The following is a 16,789-nucleotide window of genomic DNA, read 5'->3' on the forward strand; positions in this document are numbered from 1 at the left end:
AGCATGGTGCTTATGACAGCAGAACAGTAGGTATATAGTACAGCCTAGTGGGAAAGAGACAAACTTAACAAAAACTATTATTCTGACAGCTGTGCTAAGTACCATCTTTTATGGATTGTAATGTCTGAAAATATTGTTTTATTATGATGTTGTGTGACACCTGTGGACAAATTGGGGAGTGAACAAAATTTAAGTTGGGCGCGATCCTCGGCTCAGGCCGTTGTCTGAGGAAGAATTAATCGACCCTAGCGGGTCGATAGCTGTATTCGTCGAATGAGGGAAATCGTGCACCACGCCGGCGGGGCAGGGAGATTGTGACGACAAATGCCGTTTCCTAGGAAAACGGCGTTAGTTCCAATTTTGGCTACATGCCAGAGATCTTTGTAGCTCACTTAATTGTTTTCTCTTTGCGTTGAAGTCCACAACTGAATCGCATATTGATGGTTAAAATTATGTACAGGTGATGGTGAAGGGCGAAAACGTGGACATCGTGAACTCTTCGATCCAGTCTGCTAATGTCCAGGAATGCAGCAACTACGCTGATCGCGGGGATATTCCTGAGGTAACACATTCATTATTCTTAATTAAATACCATAACGGTCTCTGTGGTCCAGTGGTTGAGCCTTGAGCTCACGATCCGGAGGCTCCGAGTTCGAATCATAAAAATCACTTTGTGATCCCTAGTTTGGTTAGGACATTACAGGCTGATCACCTGATTGTCCGAAAGTATGATGATCCGTGCTTCGGAAGGCACGTTAAGCCGTTGTTCCCGGTTACTGCTTACTGATATAAGTATGTAGTCGTTATGCCATTTCAGGGACCTTTGGCGGCACAGTAATAACGCTGACACCAGGGTTGATGAGTTTAGTATTCCACCTCACAACGCACACGATAAGAAGAAGATAGAATACCATTAATTTCAATGTATTTGAAAAAGTGGGTAGCAAAGCACTGATTACTTTCATGCATTTTCTTCAAATGCCGTCTTTATTTTAGTCAATTGTCAAAAAGAAACTATAAATTTCTGTTTGAAACAGGGGGCAACCCTATTTCTACGGATCTCACCTACACGAAACACCATTGCTCACTTTCCAGTAAACTCAGCTGTAAATGGACTTATTTAAAAATCTGAATGCTGAATAACGTTTTGTTGTAACATTTTGTTGTTAGGTTTAAAGCTTTCTGCCACAATTCTTAGTTCTCGATACTCGATGCGGCTCTGCTCTTTTCTGGAAAAACCTGCGCACCTCATGTAAGCCTAATCCCTTGTGAAAGGAGAAATTCATGACACAATGGTAAATACCATCAAAGGCTAGAAATTTATGCATAAACGGTCTTGCACAAACTGAAGGTGTGTGTGTGTGTGTGTGTGTGTGTGTGTGTGTGGGCAGAGCCTATCAAAGTACAATCTGCTTGGTATTGTAACAGGTTGTATTGTATTTATATAACACAAACAGTAAACACCGTGTTGTTTGTATAATGTGTATAGGGCTATAATTGGCTCTTTTGTGATTTATATTTAGGTTTATACTATTTGATGTAGCTGTTGGTTTTCCTATAAATAAATAAATAAATAAATAAATAGTCGTTGTAGTCCTTAATAGGGGAACGCCGGCTCGATCCCCGGTACCGTTCTTTCACCAATGAGTTACTCATTTATCTGAAGTACAGTTTTCACTAACACAGTTGGCTCGACCATTATAGACGGCGATACGGCTCACCACCCTATCATGTTGGTCTAGCAGAAACCTCGATGAGGTGCAGCTATTTAGTTCATCTGGCCACGAATGTTTCGTGGGAATGTTTCAATTGGGTCGTGTACTAGGTTAAAAGTAGGTAAATTATAAAATTCTGATCACTAAATTTTATCACGTTTTTCTATGACGTCACAGTGTGCTTTTTCATACAAATTCCGTAGCAATTTCTTTTACTGATTTGACTAGTTGGAAACTAAGCCTATTTGGACATAGTCGTGAACTTATATATGTTACATTCAAACAGATCGTCCTTCTATATTTGAATTTGAACTGAACTGATCCCGCTTACGAACACTGCAACTAATTGTAAACTTAATTAAAACACATAATAACGGTTTTTTTTTAAATCAGGAATATGAGACTCCCGATATTTCGACACTGTTGCAAGTGCCATGATCACGGGATCACTGATGAGATTGGAGTGGAATAGGTAGATCCATAAATCAATGTATAATTGTAAACTTTGTCTACAGTCTCCGTGCGACCAATGCCGCAACGGTGGATACTGTACGTCGCCTGAGGCGTCGGTGTGCACCTGCCCACCCGGGTACGGCGGTATGTACTGCGAGAACCGGGTGCCCCAGCAGTCCCGGCGCCCGGCTGCGCGGGACCCATGCGCGGCGCAACCGTGCCGTAACGGCGGCACGTGCAAGCTGGACCGTTCCACCGCCATGAGTTACTCCTGCGATTGCCCGCTCGGATTCGCAGGCGTTAACTGTCAGATGCGTAAGTTTTATTCTTTTTTCTGTTAATACTATCTCTCTCTCTCTCTTTATTATTCCCATCTGATTGTAGGGTCTGTCTTCTTCGTACTTCTCTTTCGCTTCGCTCTATCAGATATGTCATTCTCGGAGACATTGCAGGGTGCTTTTTGACCACACCCGCCCATCTTGTTTTTGTTAATACTATGTACTACTAATACATATTAAAATTGTTGTATTCTGTTAATACTATAAAGTATATAAAATTACAGTCTTACCTTGCGATTAAAATGTGACTCAATATTCACTTAACTTGCTTAAGAGAGCTAAGGAGTCCACTATTAGCAACTAGGAAAAACCGAAGTTAGTGACATTGTAACGAAAATTTTGAGTGATGATTCAGACCATGATACTGAGTTGATTATCAAGTACAATTTTCCGTCGCAGAAGTATAGAACTACCCTATATAGTCGATCAAACGGCAACATCTTCGTCTGGAAACCGACCATCAGTCGGTTAACTCGACAGACGTTGTATTGCGAAGTTTTTGTTACTTACCTAATAACTTATCCGAATGTAATACTTTAAGTGGCGCATACGTCGTGGTTCACGCCGCGACTCGTGCTGAGTGAGGCCCTTTTATCTCAGGACGTCCACCACCGCCTCATGATCATTTCGACAAACATCCGTCTTGCTTTTTTGTAATTGTTTTAGTGGAAATTTGATATGATGTTGTTGTCTTTTTTGTGTGTGGCGCCCTTTTATATTAAACTATTTCTATTCTATTCTAAGTTTTGTCTATTAAGCATCGTTTTAGCCTTAACACTTCTTCTTTTTTTAAAATTATATTGTTTAGCTGGAAATCCCGGACTTAGGAGGATATATTTACACCTAAACTTTATAAACTTAAAAATGACATTCGAGCAATTTTTACTCCTCGTGAGGACTCGGTGGTGTATTTAGCTGGGTCATAGATAAATATACCATGCTAATCCAGAAATGGAAGTCTTTCTCATCTGACTATTGTTGAATGTGCTATCCAGTTCTCGTTTCGAAATAAAATCGTCATTATTGGTTTTAGGTTTGAGCTTCTTTTTGATATGTTTACTGCAACCTACCCCCTATGTTTATCATAATTATAACATAAGTGGCTGAATGTGCATGCATGTTTTAATGTTATAGTCTAGTTTTACGTTACACTTAATTATCTAATTTCACGACTGTAACTAGTTATGTATGCCATAAATAAATAAATAAATATACGATGAAAATTCTCACACTTAAATTTCTCCTTAGCATTGCAACTGCTGCAGAGCGTAGGCTTCAACGGCAACGGTTACCTCGAGCTGCCCTCAGAGATGTTGCGCTATGACCGTATCGACGTCGAACCCGTCGAGTTCGCTCTGGCCTTCCACACCACAGAAGACGGCGTCCTCATGTACCAGCGAGAAGCCATCTCCACGCCCAACTACGGGGACTACATACTCTTACGAGGTACGTCCTTTTCCTCTCGTGTGGGTTCTGAGGTCCCGTTGACTAACCTCATCAACTCTGGTGTCAGGGTTATAAATTGTTTATTTATTAATTTAGGTAATCCATATAAATTTGTTGGGAGTGGGAACGAATAAAAATATACAACACTCAGCTATATGTCTTCTGGGACGTGTTGTGTAACAATTTTAAGTCTATGGTAAAAACCGGGAGAGGATTTGTATTTTTTAAAAAAAAATGCGCTCACCCGTGCATAGGAAACCTTACAAAGTGACAACTAGATCGAAAATATCAGACTCTAATCCGCAGCTATTGTTAGGCTTAGTACGGACTATGATTAAATGCACTCGGTTAACTTTATGTCTGAAACCGCAAAGAAGTGTAACATAAAAAGCTCAAGTGTTGTATACATTTTGTCTATTTTAAACTCAAAGCCACAACTCACTTTGCACGCCAGAAATACATTGTTGAACTGAAATAAACTTAAACAAAACGCCACCATCAGTGCGTATTTTACAGGTATAACTATACGTGTAATTTTCTTAACTGCCGAAAAGGAAAGGGTCGGATGATGATAATTTTAAAATGAAAGAATAACCCAGGCGAATAAAATAGGCATCTCGTTCCAATGCAATCCGTTTGACGTGTGCTATCAACTTAATTCTCTATTTTATATTGGCCAATATAAAATTTTGGAAGGGTTTTTTAAATCTCTGCCTAAAATTGACGTGTGTTCAATTAATTTTATGCCTGTCGATTACCCGTCCCTTTCCTTTTCGGAGGATAAGAAACTGACATGTATAACTTAAAATAAGCTTAGATGGTGTGTATCGGAAGCAGCACCATTATTGTGTATCATCATCATGATCATCATCAGCCCATTAACGTCCCCACTGCTGGGGCACGGGCCTTCCCTATAGATCGGGCCTTAAACCACCACGCGGGCCCAGTGCGGATTGATGGTTATTAACGACTGCTAATGCAGCCGGGACCAACGGCTTCCGAAGCACGAGGAGCTCGAGATGAAACTTTTTTTTGTGGTCACCCATCCTATGACCGGCCTTTCCGAAAGTTGCTTAACTTCAACAATCGCAGACCGAGCGCGTTTACCGCTGCGCCACCGAGCTCCTCATTATTGTGTATATAATTGTATATTTTTGATGTGCAGTTGAGCAAGGCCACCTGGTATTGGACTGGGACCTGGGCAGCGGCCTGTCTACCATCATCGTCGACAACACCATCGTCAACGACGGCGAACGACACACGGTAATTATACCCACAGTCGCACCCAAGACACGCCATACAAAAATCTCTTTCTCCTAAAAAAACTACGCAGATGAAGAACGTACAGATCGTACAAGCTACTGTGTATGTGACATAGTGTAAACACCATATTACATTACCCAATCCATCAGGTCCGATTTGTCGATATTGGACAGTGTTATAACTAATCAATCACAAAGTCAAAATATTTATTGAACACCATATATGGTAAACAGTTCACACCCACCCACATTCCCGAGAAATGCATTTTCAGAGGTATGTGACCTAACTTGTACCCCGATTTCGTTACACATTTTAAACCCACACCTGATAGATCGAGTAGGTAGTGCAATAAGGCATTAGTATACCCACTTGACAGTCCAGGCGCACTAGCAAATCTAGCCTCAACAGTCCAGGCATTTCGAACTTACGCGGCGTTCGGTGGGCGATATCGTGGCGTGTTATAAATAGGCTTGTAACTCAAAAACTACCGTGGCTATAATAAAGAAAATTCAGAAATAGCAAGCCAGACGTGCAATGATTCTAATTAGATAAATAAAAGATCACATTATAAAATCTATCTCAAATCCAATTAGAATTGACAGAATCCGCTCATTTTTTCAGTTATCCCAGCCATGCCTGTTAATAGCATGTAAAGTATCATGTTCTAGGAACTGTAATAATTTTTATTTGAAAGCGCATTTCTTACACTTTTTACTAGTATTCAAATTATATTTTAATGTTATTTAGTTTAAACACAAGAAATATAAATATAACACCTGGTTACGACTTATTTGTAACACCGTATTCTTACCAAGATGGCCGCCCTCGCTAAGCTTTGGTTACGCAAGCGGTTACGAATATCGGGGGTGATGTCAAGTAGCTGAGATCGGTACGGGCCGTGTCCCTACTCCCGTCTATACATAGATCACCAATGTCTTACGACACTGTGTAAAGATTTTATCTATCTCTCTGTCTATCATCAGGTGCACGTGAAACTGACTCGAGACAACACAGTGGTGATGACTGTGGATAGCTACTACACCAAGACTGGCATGACCACGGGTCTGTCCAACCTCATGAACGCTGATTCCAACATCTACTTCGGTAAGAGTTCAGACTTTATCCTAACAGAAGAATCCAGGCACCATGCAATTTTTCGCCTAAGGAGAACCAGGAATTTCCTAAGAAGCTTATCATCATCACTAATTTAAAAGCCAAGCTCTTCTTAGGGTACCATTCTCCATTCTTGACTATTAAAAGCCATTTTTTTTAACCCCAAGACACAACGGTCACCTTCTCTTTGTTACATGTAAGTTCTTCTTGGTCTTCCCTTTCCTCTCTTTCCTTCTATTCAAATTCAAAAATAATATTTTTCAGTAGGTAACATAGTTACACTCTGAACTGTCATTTTTTACATAAGGAACGTGTCGTCTGCCTATAAATACTGTAGCTTCTCACAACCAAATAAACTATTAGGCAGCCAGATTACTTAATTGTATAATATATATTTTTTTAAGATCATCTAGGGCCCTATGCCGAGGTTTTTATTGCAGCTTCTTTTCCCCGGCTATACAGGTAGTGAGAAGCTGTAGTAGTTTTAGGGGGATGAGACGTTCCTTATGTCAAAAATGATGAATGAAAGTGTAACTATGTTACCTACTGAATAAATATATTTTTGAATTTGAATTTGGAATATGTCCCTGCTGGGATTCGAACTTGGGACTTCGGGATCGTGAGCCTGGACGCGCTGGACTCTTCTTTTGGCATGTCTTATTGTAGATTTGCCGCAGATGGCATTAACTACTTGGCCGGACAAATAGGGAGCGCTAAAGGCTCTCACCCGGTACAAAGTTTAAGACAACAGGCCTGAAAGTGTCGCCCACGCCAGCTGGGTCGGTATCGGGGTCCTGAAGTGTTTGGTATCGCGACCTGATTGGCTGCCTCTATGGCTAGAGTAATCGGGTCGTCGGTCCCATACAAAAGGTCTTCACTTTAACAAACGTTTTTAATCAAAGTAATATTTTTCGCAGGTGGTATCCCCGAGCACTATAACTTCCAGCGTCTGCCCGGCCTGACGGGTTGCATAGAGCAGGTGGAGCTCACTGGTCTTCCGAGGAATTTCAAACTCGGTGACGTAGCCGTCGCTGGTAGGAACACGCAGATATGCCGCGAGTAAGTACCCCCTCTTTATTTGGGTATAACGGCCTCCGTGGTCCAGGGGTTGGGCGATTGAATCTGTGGGGACATATCACTTTATGATCCCTAGTTCGCTCTAGGATATTACGGGCTGATCTCCTGTTTCCTCGAATGTAAGATCCGTGCTTCTAAAGGCACGTTAAGCCGTTGGTCCCGGTTACTACTTACTGATGTAAGTAAGAAGCTGTTACATGAGCCATGTCAGGGGCGTTTGTCAGCTCAATAGTAACCCTGATAACAGGGTTGATGAAGTTGGCTATCCACCTCACAATCACAACCCACACGGCAGAAGAGACTAGAGGATATGCCTACCGCACCGACTAAAAAGACATGGTGCCAGAACCACAGGTATGCGTGGAAGTGAGTAAGTATCCCTAACACACCTCAAATAGCCTATATACGCTCCGCCGCTGGAAACAGACATTGCCGCAATCATCCGTACATCCTCATACCCCCTTACCGAGCAACTCAAACTCGAAAACATAATAAAAAATAATTGGGAAAAAGAACATTCTCAGACAGTAATAAAATGCCATTATAGTGATTAATTAAGAGACGGTCCAATATTACATAACATAAACAGCCTATATATACATATACTAGCTTTTTGCCCGCGACTTCGTCCGCTTGGCGTGTTATAAAAGAGAGATCTTTGTGTGTGGGGGAGTGCATGTCAAATTTCAAGCATCTAACTTATGCAGTTTAGATTTTTTCATACAAATGTTTTTTCCCGCTAACTCCCGTTCCCGTGGGAATTTTGCAATATCCTGTTGCAACTAAGCTTTAAGTTTACTATGGTACCTGCATGCCAAATTTCAAGCGTCTAACTTAAGCGGTTTAGATTTTTCATACAAAAGGATTTTCCCGCTAATTCCCGTTCCTATGGGAATTCCGGGAATTCCTTTCTTAGTGCACCTCTACGGTACTTACGCTACGTCCCTTCCAAATTTCAAGTGCCTACGTTTAGCCGTTTAGGCTGTGCGTTGATATGTCAGTCAGTCAGTTTCTCCTTTTATATATTTATTTACGTCTAGCGTCTAGACTAGCACACAGGCCAATGAGGGACTTTCCAATACTTATACGTTCCTCAAAAAAAAACCTATATGAGGTACTTTTTTTAAACTTGCCATTTCTTTAATGACACCACCATATTTTGAGCTCACAACTGTGTTCCCAAATTCGATCCTCTTATCGACCTTAAAATTGTAATGATTAATCGAATTGTGAAGTCAGTTTGGTCCTGTGAACCCACCGGTTTGCTCCTCCAACGGGGAGCGCCTGTTCGAACCCCTATACCAGACTTTCACTCTCTCTTTATTTAAGAGCTGCGCTCTTGTCGGTGGAGTAATCGACATTCCTCTCTTCTTTCCGCGAAAACTTTCACCTCCCGATACGACACGACCTGCACCTTCTCTTTTATTTGTTTCATAAATTTTCTCCTAGGTCTACCCCTTCCTCTCTTCCCTTCAATTTTTCCTTCAATGATGTTTGTTATAAGTGAATCGTGTCGTATCAGGTAGCCGATCATATTTCCTCTCCGGTTCTTAATAATCTTCAATATGGTTCTCTTTCACTAATGAGTCATTAATTTATCCCAAGTGCAGTTTTCACCAACGCAGTTGACTCGTTCTAACAGAGAGCTCGGTGAAGTGTGGGTACTTTGTTCATCTTGCGATGGATGTACGATAAGGTGCAAAAGTCCAATCAGTTTCTTGCAAATTATTAAATTAACTAGTTGCACTTAAGACCTGGTTACAAGTCGTTTCTGTAATAGACCAAAAACATCTACAAAAACATAAATTTTATAATTATGACAACTAATGGTTCATAATTTCACCACTTCACAAATAATTCGCTGAGGTCATTGACTGCACATTTGTTCTTTGATTGTAACACTGACTACCCCTATCCGAACATAGTCGTGAGCTTATGTAAGGTTATCTGAATCTGTTTTCTTGAAAAATGTTTTTCAAACATTGGCTCATTGTTACTTGAAAGTATTGAGAATCAATATATTTTTTCCATGAAACTTTGCATATTTTTTAATTGGCTTAGTTGATTCTCCGTAAAACATTTTTATAAGTACGTTTTATAAGTAGCTCAGACATGGCCGTGGATCAGAGAAAAAAAGGAAATACGCCTTCAGCATTAATAGTGGAACTTTCCAGGCCAAGTTCACCAAACACAATACAGGTGGCGGTGTACTGCTATAACGTCATAATTACCTATTTTCTCATTACTCGGGTAAGTACATAATTATTCCAAAATACAATGTAATGACAAAAGCATATATAAAAAATATTGTTGCTTGATATTTGGATCATAGTGTGTATAGAGTTCCACCTATATTCTTTCCCTTTATTTTAATCAGAATAATAATGGGCGGAAGATGTCATTGAGCCTTGGTGTTATAAGGGTCATCATTCAAATCAAATATACTTTATTGCACAGAACTAAATTTCAACAATCAACATGTGTTCATTCATGTGAATACAGTACAATTTGGGCGGCCTTATTGCTCTAGAGCAATTACTTCCAGGCAACCACCAAAAGGAAACAAACATTTACAAACAACTTGGATGCGGGATGGTGCAATGAAAAATAAATACCTAAAAGTAAAACTAAAGTTAATATAATAAATACTCTATACTATACGTCCTTGGGGGAGGCCTATGCCCAGCAGTGGTCGTCATACGGCTGACGATGATGATGATGATGATGATACGTACATAAATTAATAAATACTCAATATAATATAATCCATATATACTAAAAATATCATCATTATCATCAGCCCATTAACGTCCCCACTGCTGGGGCACGGGCCTTCCCTATCGATGGATAGGGAGATCGGGCCTTAAACCATCACGCGGGCTCAGTGCGGATTGATGGTTATTAACGACTGCTAATGCAGCCGGGACCAACGGCTTAACGTGCCTTCCGAAGCACGGAGGAGCTCGAGATGAAAACTTTTTTTTATGGTCACCCATCCTATGACCGGCCTTTGCGAAAGTTGCTTAACTTCAACAATCGCACCGAGCGGGTATACCGCTGCGCCACCGAGCTCCTCATATACTAAAAATATACCTAACCATAATCTGAGAAAACTACCTAACAGCCTCCGTGGTCTAGTGGTTAGAGCGTTAGGCTCACGATCTGGAGGTCCGGGTTCGATTCCCGATGGGGACATTGTCGAAATCACTTTGTGAGACTGTCCTTTGTTTGGTAAGGATTTTTCAGGCTTGAATCACCTGATTGTCCGAAAAAGTAAGATGATTCCGTGCTTCGGAGGGCACGTTAAGCCTTTGGTCCAGGCTATTGTAAAAACACCTCCACCAACCCGCAGTGGAGCAGCGTGGTGGAGTATGCTCCATACCCCCTCCGGTTGGTTGAGGGGAGGCCTGTGCCCAGCAGTGGGACGTATATAGGCAGTTTATGTAATCTGAGAAAACTATAATAATAAAATAATAGACACAATAATACACACACATACAAAACAAGTATTGAAATAAATAAAATACATCATACATAATAGTAATATCCTAAGAATATCCGCATAAGGATTCAAAATGAGGTCGCTGGTTTTTGAAGCTCTGAAGAGAGTTAGCGACTCTGATGGTATCATTTATACCCAGTAACAAAGATAAAAGATGCATAAGTCTGTTATCCATGAAATTAGAAGGTTAAACGAAGGAAAATCTGTACAGCGCCATCTGTGTTCTTTTTGAGGAACGTAATCTGGAAAGTCCCTGATTACACGAGTCCACGTTGTACCGGGTGAGATTCTTCAGCGCTCCCCATATGTCCGGCCAAGCAGCTAATGTCATTTGCGGCAAAAAAGAGTGAAGCGGCCGCACTTAGACATTTCGTTTGCGCGGTACTAAAGAAGCAATGAATGATTGTGGAATGTTTTATAATACAATCGTTGCTTCATACTCGTATAAAATGACCGTTTTGTGCATATATTGGTCCCACCGGCTATGCTGCCGCGGTTTCTCTCTATAATAAGAACTTCTTCGACAGAACTTTGCAGAAATCAGGGGGGTTTAAATGGCCACATCGAAGCAATTCATCTAAGAAAGCAATATATATGAATTTGACAGGGCTTTTTAGCGGGAAACGGGAACGGGACAGTTGCTTTCTGCATTGAATAATCTAAATAATTAATACGAAGTGGTGTTTTGTAATTAATGATCGCATTAACCTCCTGCCTACATATGTACTGTACATAGAACATAACAATAAAAAAAATCTATTATCGGTTTTATTAATGGTAACACTGAGAATTTGAGACTAACGACATCTATTGTTTGTTTGCGTAAGATAGACATAAAAAGTTGACATTTGACATCTGCCATTTTTTGCAAAATGGCGACTGAAAGCAGACGTGTGGCAGTGCGCTCGCGCAGAGGTAAGTTAATCAATGATAATCTTATATAAATATTTACAATTCATTATGTTGATGTAGTTAATAATCAAATAAATGTATAAATAGGTAATATCCGGTGGTATTTTTGCATTTCAGTAAAATGAGTCCACATAACCTTACTTTCTTGTTTTATGTCCTTTGCAAAAAACAAATGTAGGTAACTAAAGTTTTGATAGTTCGACTCTAAGTGTACTGTTAGAAGGACATTGGAAGGTATTGACCGATATTTTGTGTTTTTGCAGTTATAACAGATAATGACATATCTGAAGCTTTAAATGACTCCGAGTTTGACTATTCCGGAGAAGATTCGGATGACGATCCAGAGTTCATTCCATCAGAGATCAGCCAAAGAGGCAATGACCATCAAATCAGTGAGTCTAGCAGTTCAGACGAAGAAGACGCTACGTTAATCACTCCTTCTGCTTCTCCAGCGTTATCCAGCGATTCAGTTTATGTATCTTCGACATCACAGTCTCGATCACGAGGTCGTGGGAGAAGCGTTTCGCGTGGACGTTCTCGCGGTCGTGGGCGTGGACGTGGAACACGAGTTGGAGATGATTTTCAGCAGTCAGAACCACCATCTTTGTCTACTCGACAGATAGCAATCAGAAATCGCCAAACAATCGATGGTATTCAAGATACGTGGACCAAAGCTACTATAGAACCAGAAATGAATGATTTGATGCAACCAGCGTATATACATAAAGAAACTAAAAATTGGGAGTGGAATCAGTTCTATGATCAATATATCGATGATGAAATACTAACAACGATCGTTAATTGTACAAATAGAACACATATTTTAGAGACAGGTAAATCAATGGGGCTTACTTTGAGAGAACTTAAAATATATATTGGTATCACAATGATAATGTCTGCGTTACAGTATCCTCAAATTGATATGTACTGGTCAGAAAAATGGAAGGTTCCCATCATTGCAATGGCTATGACAAGAAACAGATTCTTTTTTATTAGACTTCGCCTAAAGTGTGTTTACGACAGTGAAGTATCTGCAGAACAAAAAATACAAAAAACTTGGAAAATACAACCACTTTTTCAAAGAATATTAAATGGTTGTCATGAACAAAACAGGCCTAAAGAAATGAGCATTGATGAAATGATTATCCCTTTCACCGGAAAATGTCCAATGCGTCAATACTGCCCCAACAAACCTAATCCCGTTGGGTTGAAAGTGTTTGTCCTCGCAACTCCTCAAGGCGTTGTTTGCGATATGGTGGTGTATCAGGGAGACACTACGTTCCCGGATTTGATCGGCCAAGGTTTTGGTTTAGGCGAAGCAGCCGTTTTAACTTTAACTCGCACATTGGTCCCTGGTCATTTATTATTTTTCGATCGTTTTTTCACTTCTACAAAACTGTGCGATGAACTATTGAGACGTGGATTTCATGGTACAGGTACCATTATGAAAAACAGAGTTCCTAAAAGCTGTGTCTTGACAGAAGAAAAAGTATTCCGAAAAAAGGCGAGAGGAAGTAGTGAAGTGAAGGTAAGAGAGGATGGAAAAATCGCTGTTACAATGTGGCTCGACAACAAACCAGTATTAATGATGTCCACTTGTTACTGTGATCAAAACCACGACGAATGCGAACGTTGGTCTAAAAAATATAAGCGATATGAAAGAGTTAGAAGGCCCGAAGTTATTAAAACTTACAACCAAAACATGGGTGGAGTCGACCTTACAGATCGCATGCTTTCAGTCTGCCCATCGCGTAACCGAACAAAAAAGTGGACAATTCGTGTTATATCACATCTCTTTGATTTGACGGTGGTAAATGCTTGGCTGCAATATAGAGCTGTTCAAATAGAGAAAGGTGCCATAAAGAGAAACATAATACAAATGCGTCAGTACAAACTCGATTTGGGTACAAAACTTATTGGAGACAATGAAGAACAAAGTGATGGTGAAAGTGGAGGTGAAGAGTATGAAGAGCTCGAACCCAAACACAAGAAACGTAAGATCCTTATCAAACCAATACCTTCCAGAGAACGCCGTATGAAGTCTGCTGCACACTTACCCGAATATAACACTAAACAATCGCGCTGTAGGAATAGAGGATGCTCCAAAAAGACCACAGTTTACTGCATAAAATGTGATATTTATCTCTGTTTTACACCAAATAGGAATTGTTTTTCCGACTTCCACAAGGATGCTGAGTAGTTTTTAATTGAAGCTTTACTTATACCTAGTTGATCTCATGATTATGTTCCTCATTAATGACTTAAAAGTACAAAATGTTGATTATTGTTCTGTTATGTTATAATTATAAGGAAGAATTGTTTAATTTTGATAATTTTTGAAGAAGACTGATTTATTTTTGTTTTGTTTCTCAATTTTCTGATAGGAGGCTTAAAATATAAGTTTTTTTGTTTGCTTTTCAGTACCTTTACTTATTTTTATTCCAGATATCATCCCAGAATTATCCTATGTACTACATAAATCACATAGTAATATCGTCACTTTGTTCTCTACATAGGACATAGCGAAAAATCGTTTTTCCGAAAGCAGGATTTTTTTATCTATTTTTCCCTTGCATGTCAACCTATTCCGAACAACATACTAAAATTTCAGAAACATACTCCAAAAAAAGTGCTTCTGGTAGGCAGGAGGTTAAGTTAGTCGGAAGACATTCGCGAGTGTTATTATATTGGGGTATTCAATGAACAAAGTGTATCTGCCTATTTTCGCTTCGTGCTAGGAAGCCGCTTCATAGCTCAAAAGTTTATGCGGACTTTTGAGTTAATTCGTTTGGGGTTCGGAGTAGGAGTCTACTCCGAGGGTGGGGGTTAGGTTTCATCATCATCATTCATCACCTTTCACCATTTCATTAATCATCAAGAAAAAAAAATACGTCAGACATGGCTGTATGGGCATAGTTCCCTTTGCCTTACCCTTCGGGGAAAACCAAACCCAAAAAAAAAAAGAAAGCAATATTGCTATTTGACAGTTGTTTGCATTGCGCACTTACTTTTATATGCGCAAATGTCAAATTGCAATATTGCTTTCTTAGATGTATTGCTTCGTGGCCATTTTAACCCCCCAGATTTAAACCGTTAATTCCTACCCACATTGTCCTTCAATTGTCTGATAGGTACTCATCTAAATATAATAAAATAATATTCTCTTTATGTCTGTCTGTTACCTTTTCAGACATAAACCGCTGAACCGATTTCGATGTAATTACGCATATTTATATATCTATATAGGCACGCATATAAAAGGATATATAGAATATTTATTCGCTGAAATCATCCCTTAAAGAGATAAAAAGGGGACGGAAAACAACCGAAGTGCACGCGGACGGAGTTGCGGGCAGAAAACTAGTTTTAAATAAAAAAATAAATGCCGAGCGTTTCCGAGCGGATTATCAGCTCAAACTACTTAACAACATATTTTTATTGTTCATAATATTCCGAATAGCTAAGGTTTTTTTCAACGGAAAGAAAAATGGAAACTTTCCTCGGATTATCAGAAATTTTGAGAAAATCAGAAAGTCCTTTTTCTGAAAGATAAGTAGGTGATTTCGATATAAAAATTTGTTCAGTCCTGTCTTGTATTATTCATATAAGGGAGAAAATGATTACCTAACGGACAGACATAAAGAATGAACATCCCAAACCAGTGAATCTAAAACGCTGAATATTTGCACAAAGCGCCCTTTAGATACAACGTAGACAAGCACTAACAAAGGGTTTTAGAAATTCTGCCTTACAGCGATAAAGAGATTCCGCGCGGTCGAATGCAGATAACACACAACAGTTAGGGCTTTTACATTTATAGGATGCAGTTATAGCCGGTTAGAACTAGGTGTAGCCGCACTTCGGGTATTAGCCGTAACATAATACCAATCCGCACTAAACGTTTCGCCTCTTCCTTTTTGATCCAAACAGCGAAGAATTCGATCTGCCTACCGTCGTCTGTTTTTCCAACTCGTTATAACCTAGGAGTCTTCAAGGCTAGAGTGAATAGGCATTTGCTAGGAAAACGTGATCCACCATAGACGTCACTTACTATCAAGTGAGATTGTGTGCAAATGCGAGCCTGCATTATTAAAAAAATACCATTTTCATTTTGTTTGTCCAGCGAACAAACAACTTTGTTAAGTATAACAAAGTTGTTTGTTCGCTGGACAAAGAAAAAAAAATAAACGATGCAAGGCTTGCAAAAAAAAAACTAATACGAATACTTACTTAGAGGTAACTTCTGCCCCTTTGAAGTGGAAACCTTTTATAGAGTTTAATTTCACTGAGCGCTCTCTGTGTGTTCTGCAGTAAGTAACGTATTGGGAAAGGATAATAACTTTTCATTTTTGAGACAGTTGCAGGATTATTCATTTTCCAGTCTGTTTTCTTTTGTTGTTATTGAAAAAAGTAATTGCCCGTCTGTCCGGGATTGTCGTGACAACCAACGGATTGTCCCTTCTAAAATCATGCCGATGGGCTGATCACCTGATAAAATTAAGTAAAATATGCGGTGGATATGCTCCAGATTTAGAATAGAATATAAATAGTTTATTATAAAAGGGCGCCACACAAAAAAAAAGACAACAACATCATATCAAATTTCCACTAAAACAATTACAAAAAGCAAGCTTAATCTGCTGATCGTACACTTCATACAAAAACTTCACTCTAACGCGTAAGTGCGAGCGAGACGCTATTCACGCTTTCCCTTACTCCTTAGCGGTTTATAGTCATCTAAAACTGCCAAGCATTAATATGTATAATACACTTTGGTACCATGACACATTAACTTTTTTGACAAATTGAACTGTAAGTCTCACTAAATGTCAAATATGTTAGTGCGACAGAGTTCTAAAGTGGGTACATTATATTGCTCATGACTACCGGTACGTAGCGGAGAGTTACCGTTCTATAAGTAGCACAAATTATTCTATGACCCCTATAAGATACTGACGTATACAGGTAGT

General features: G+C 39.6%; 2 protein-coding genes across 11 annotated transcripts in view; both read left to right on the plus strand.

Moving 5' to 3' along the window:
• The window catches only part of LOC126380054 (basement membrane-specific heparan sulfate proteoglycan core protein-like), a 275,688-nt gene that overhangs the window by 255,650 nt on the left and 3,249 nt on the right, over nt 1-16,789 (plus strand). For all 10 annotated transcript variants that reach the window (XM_050029212.1, XM_050029218.1, XM_050029216.1 and 7 more), the window contains 6 exons: nt 461-562; nt 2,231-2,483; nt 3,755-3,952; nt 5,118-5,215; nt 6,199-6,319; nt 7,246-7,387. In XM_050029212.1, coding sequence (XP_049885169.1) covers nt 461-562; nt 2,231-2,483; nt 3,755-3,952; nt 5,118-5,215; nt 6,199-6,319; nt 7,246-7,387 — 914 coding nt within the window. The remainder of the gene's footprint in view (nt 1-460; nt 563-2,230; nt 2,484-3,754; nt 3,953-5,117; nt 5,216-6,198; nt 6,320-7,245; nt 7,388-16,789) is intronic.
• Nucleotides 11,617-14,242, plus strand: LOC126380084 (piggyBac transposable element-derived protein 3-like). The gene is made up of 2 exons (XM_050029304.1): nt 11,617-11,822; nt 12,083-14,242. The coding sequence occupies exons 1-2, from the start codon at nt 11,780-11,782 to the stop codon at nt 14,017-14,019; spliced, it is 1,980 nt and encodes a 659-aa protein (XP_049885261.1). The 5' UTR covers nt 11,617-11,779; the 3' UTR covers nt 14,020-14,242.

The sequence above is a fragment of the Pectinophora gossypiella genome, chromosome Z (genome assembly GCF_024362695.1).
Source record: "Pectinophora gossypiella chromosome Z, ilPecGoss1.1, whole genome shotgun sequence".
NCBI lineage: Eukaryota > Metazoa > Arthropoda > Insecta > Lepidoptera > Gelechiidae > Pectinophora > Pectinophora gossypiella.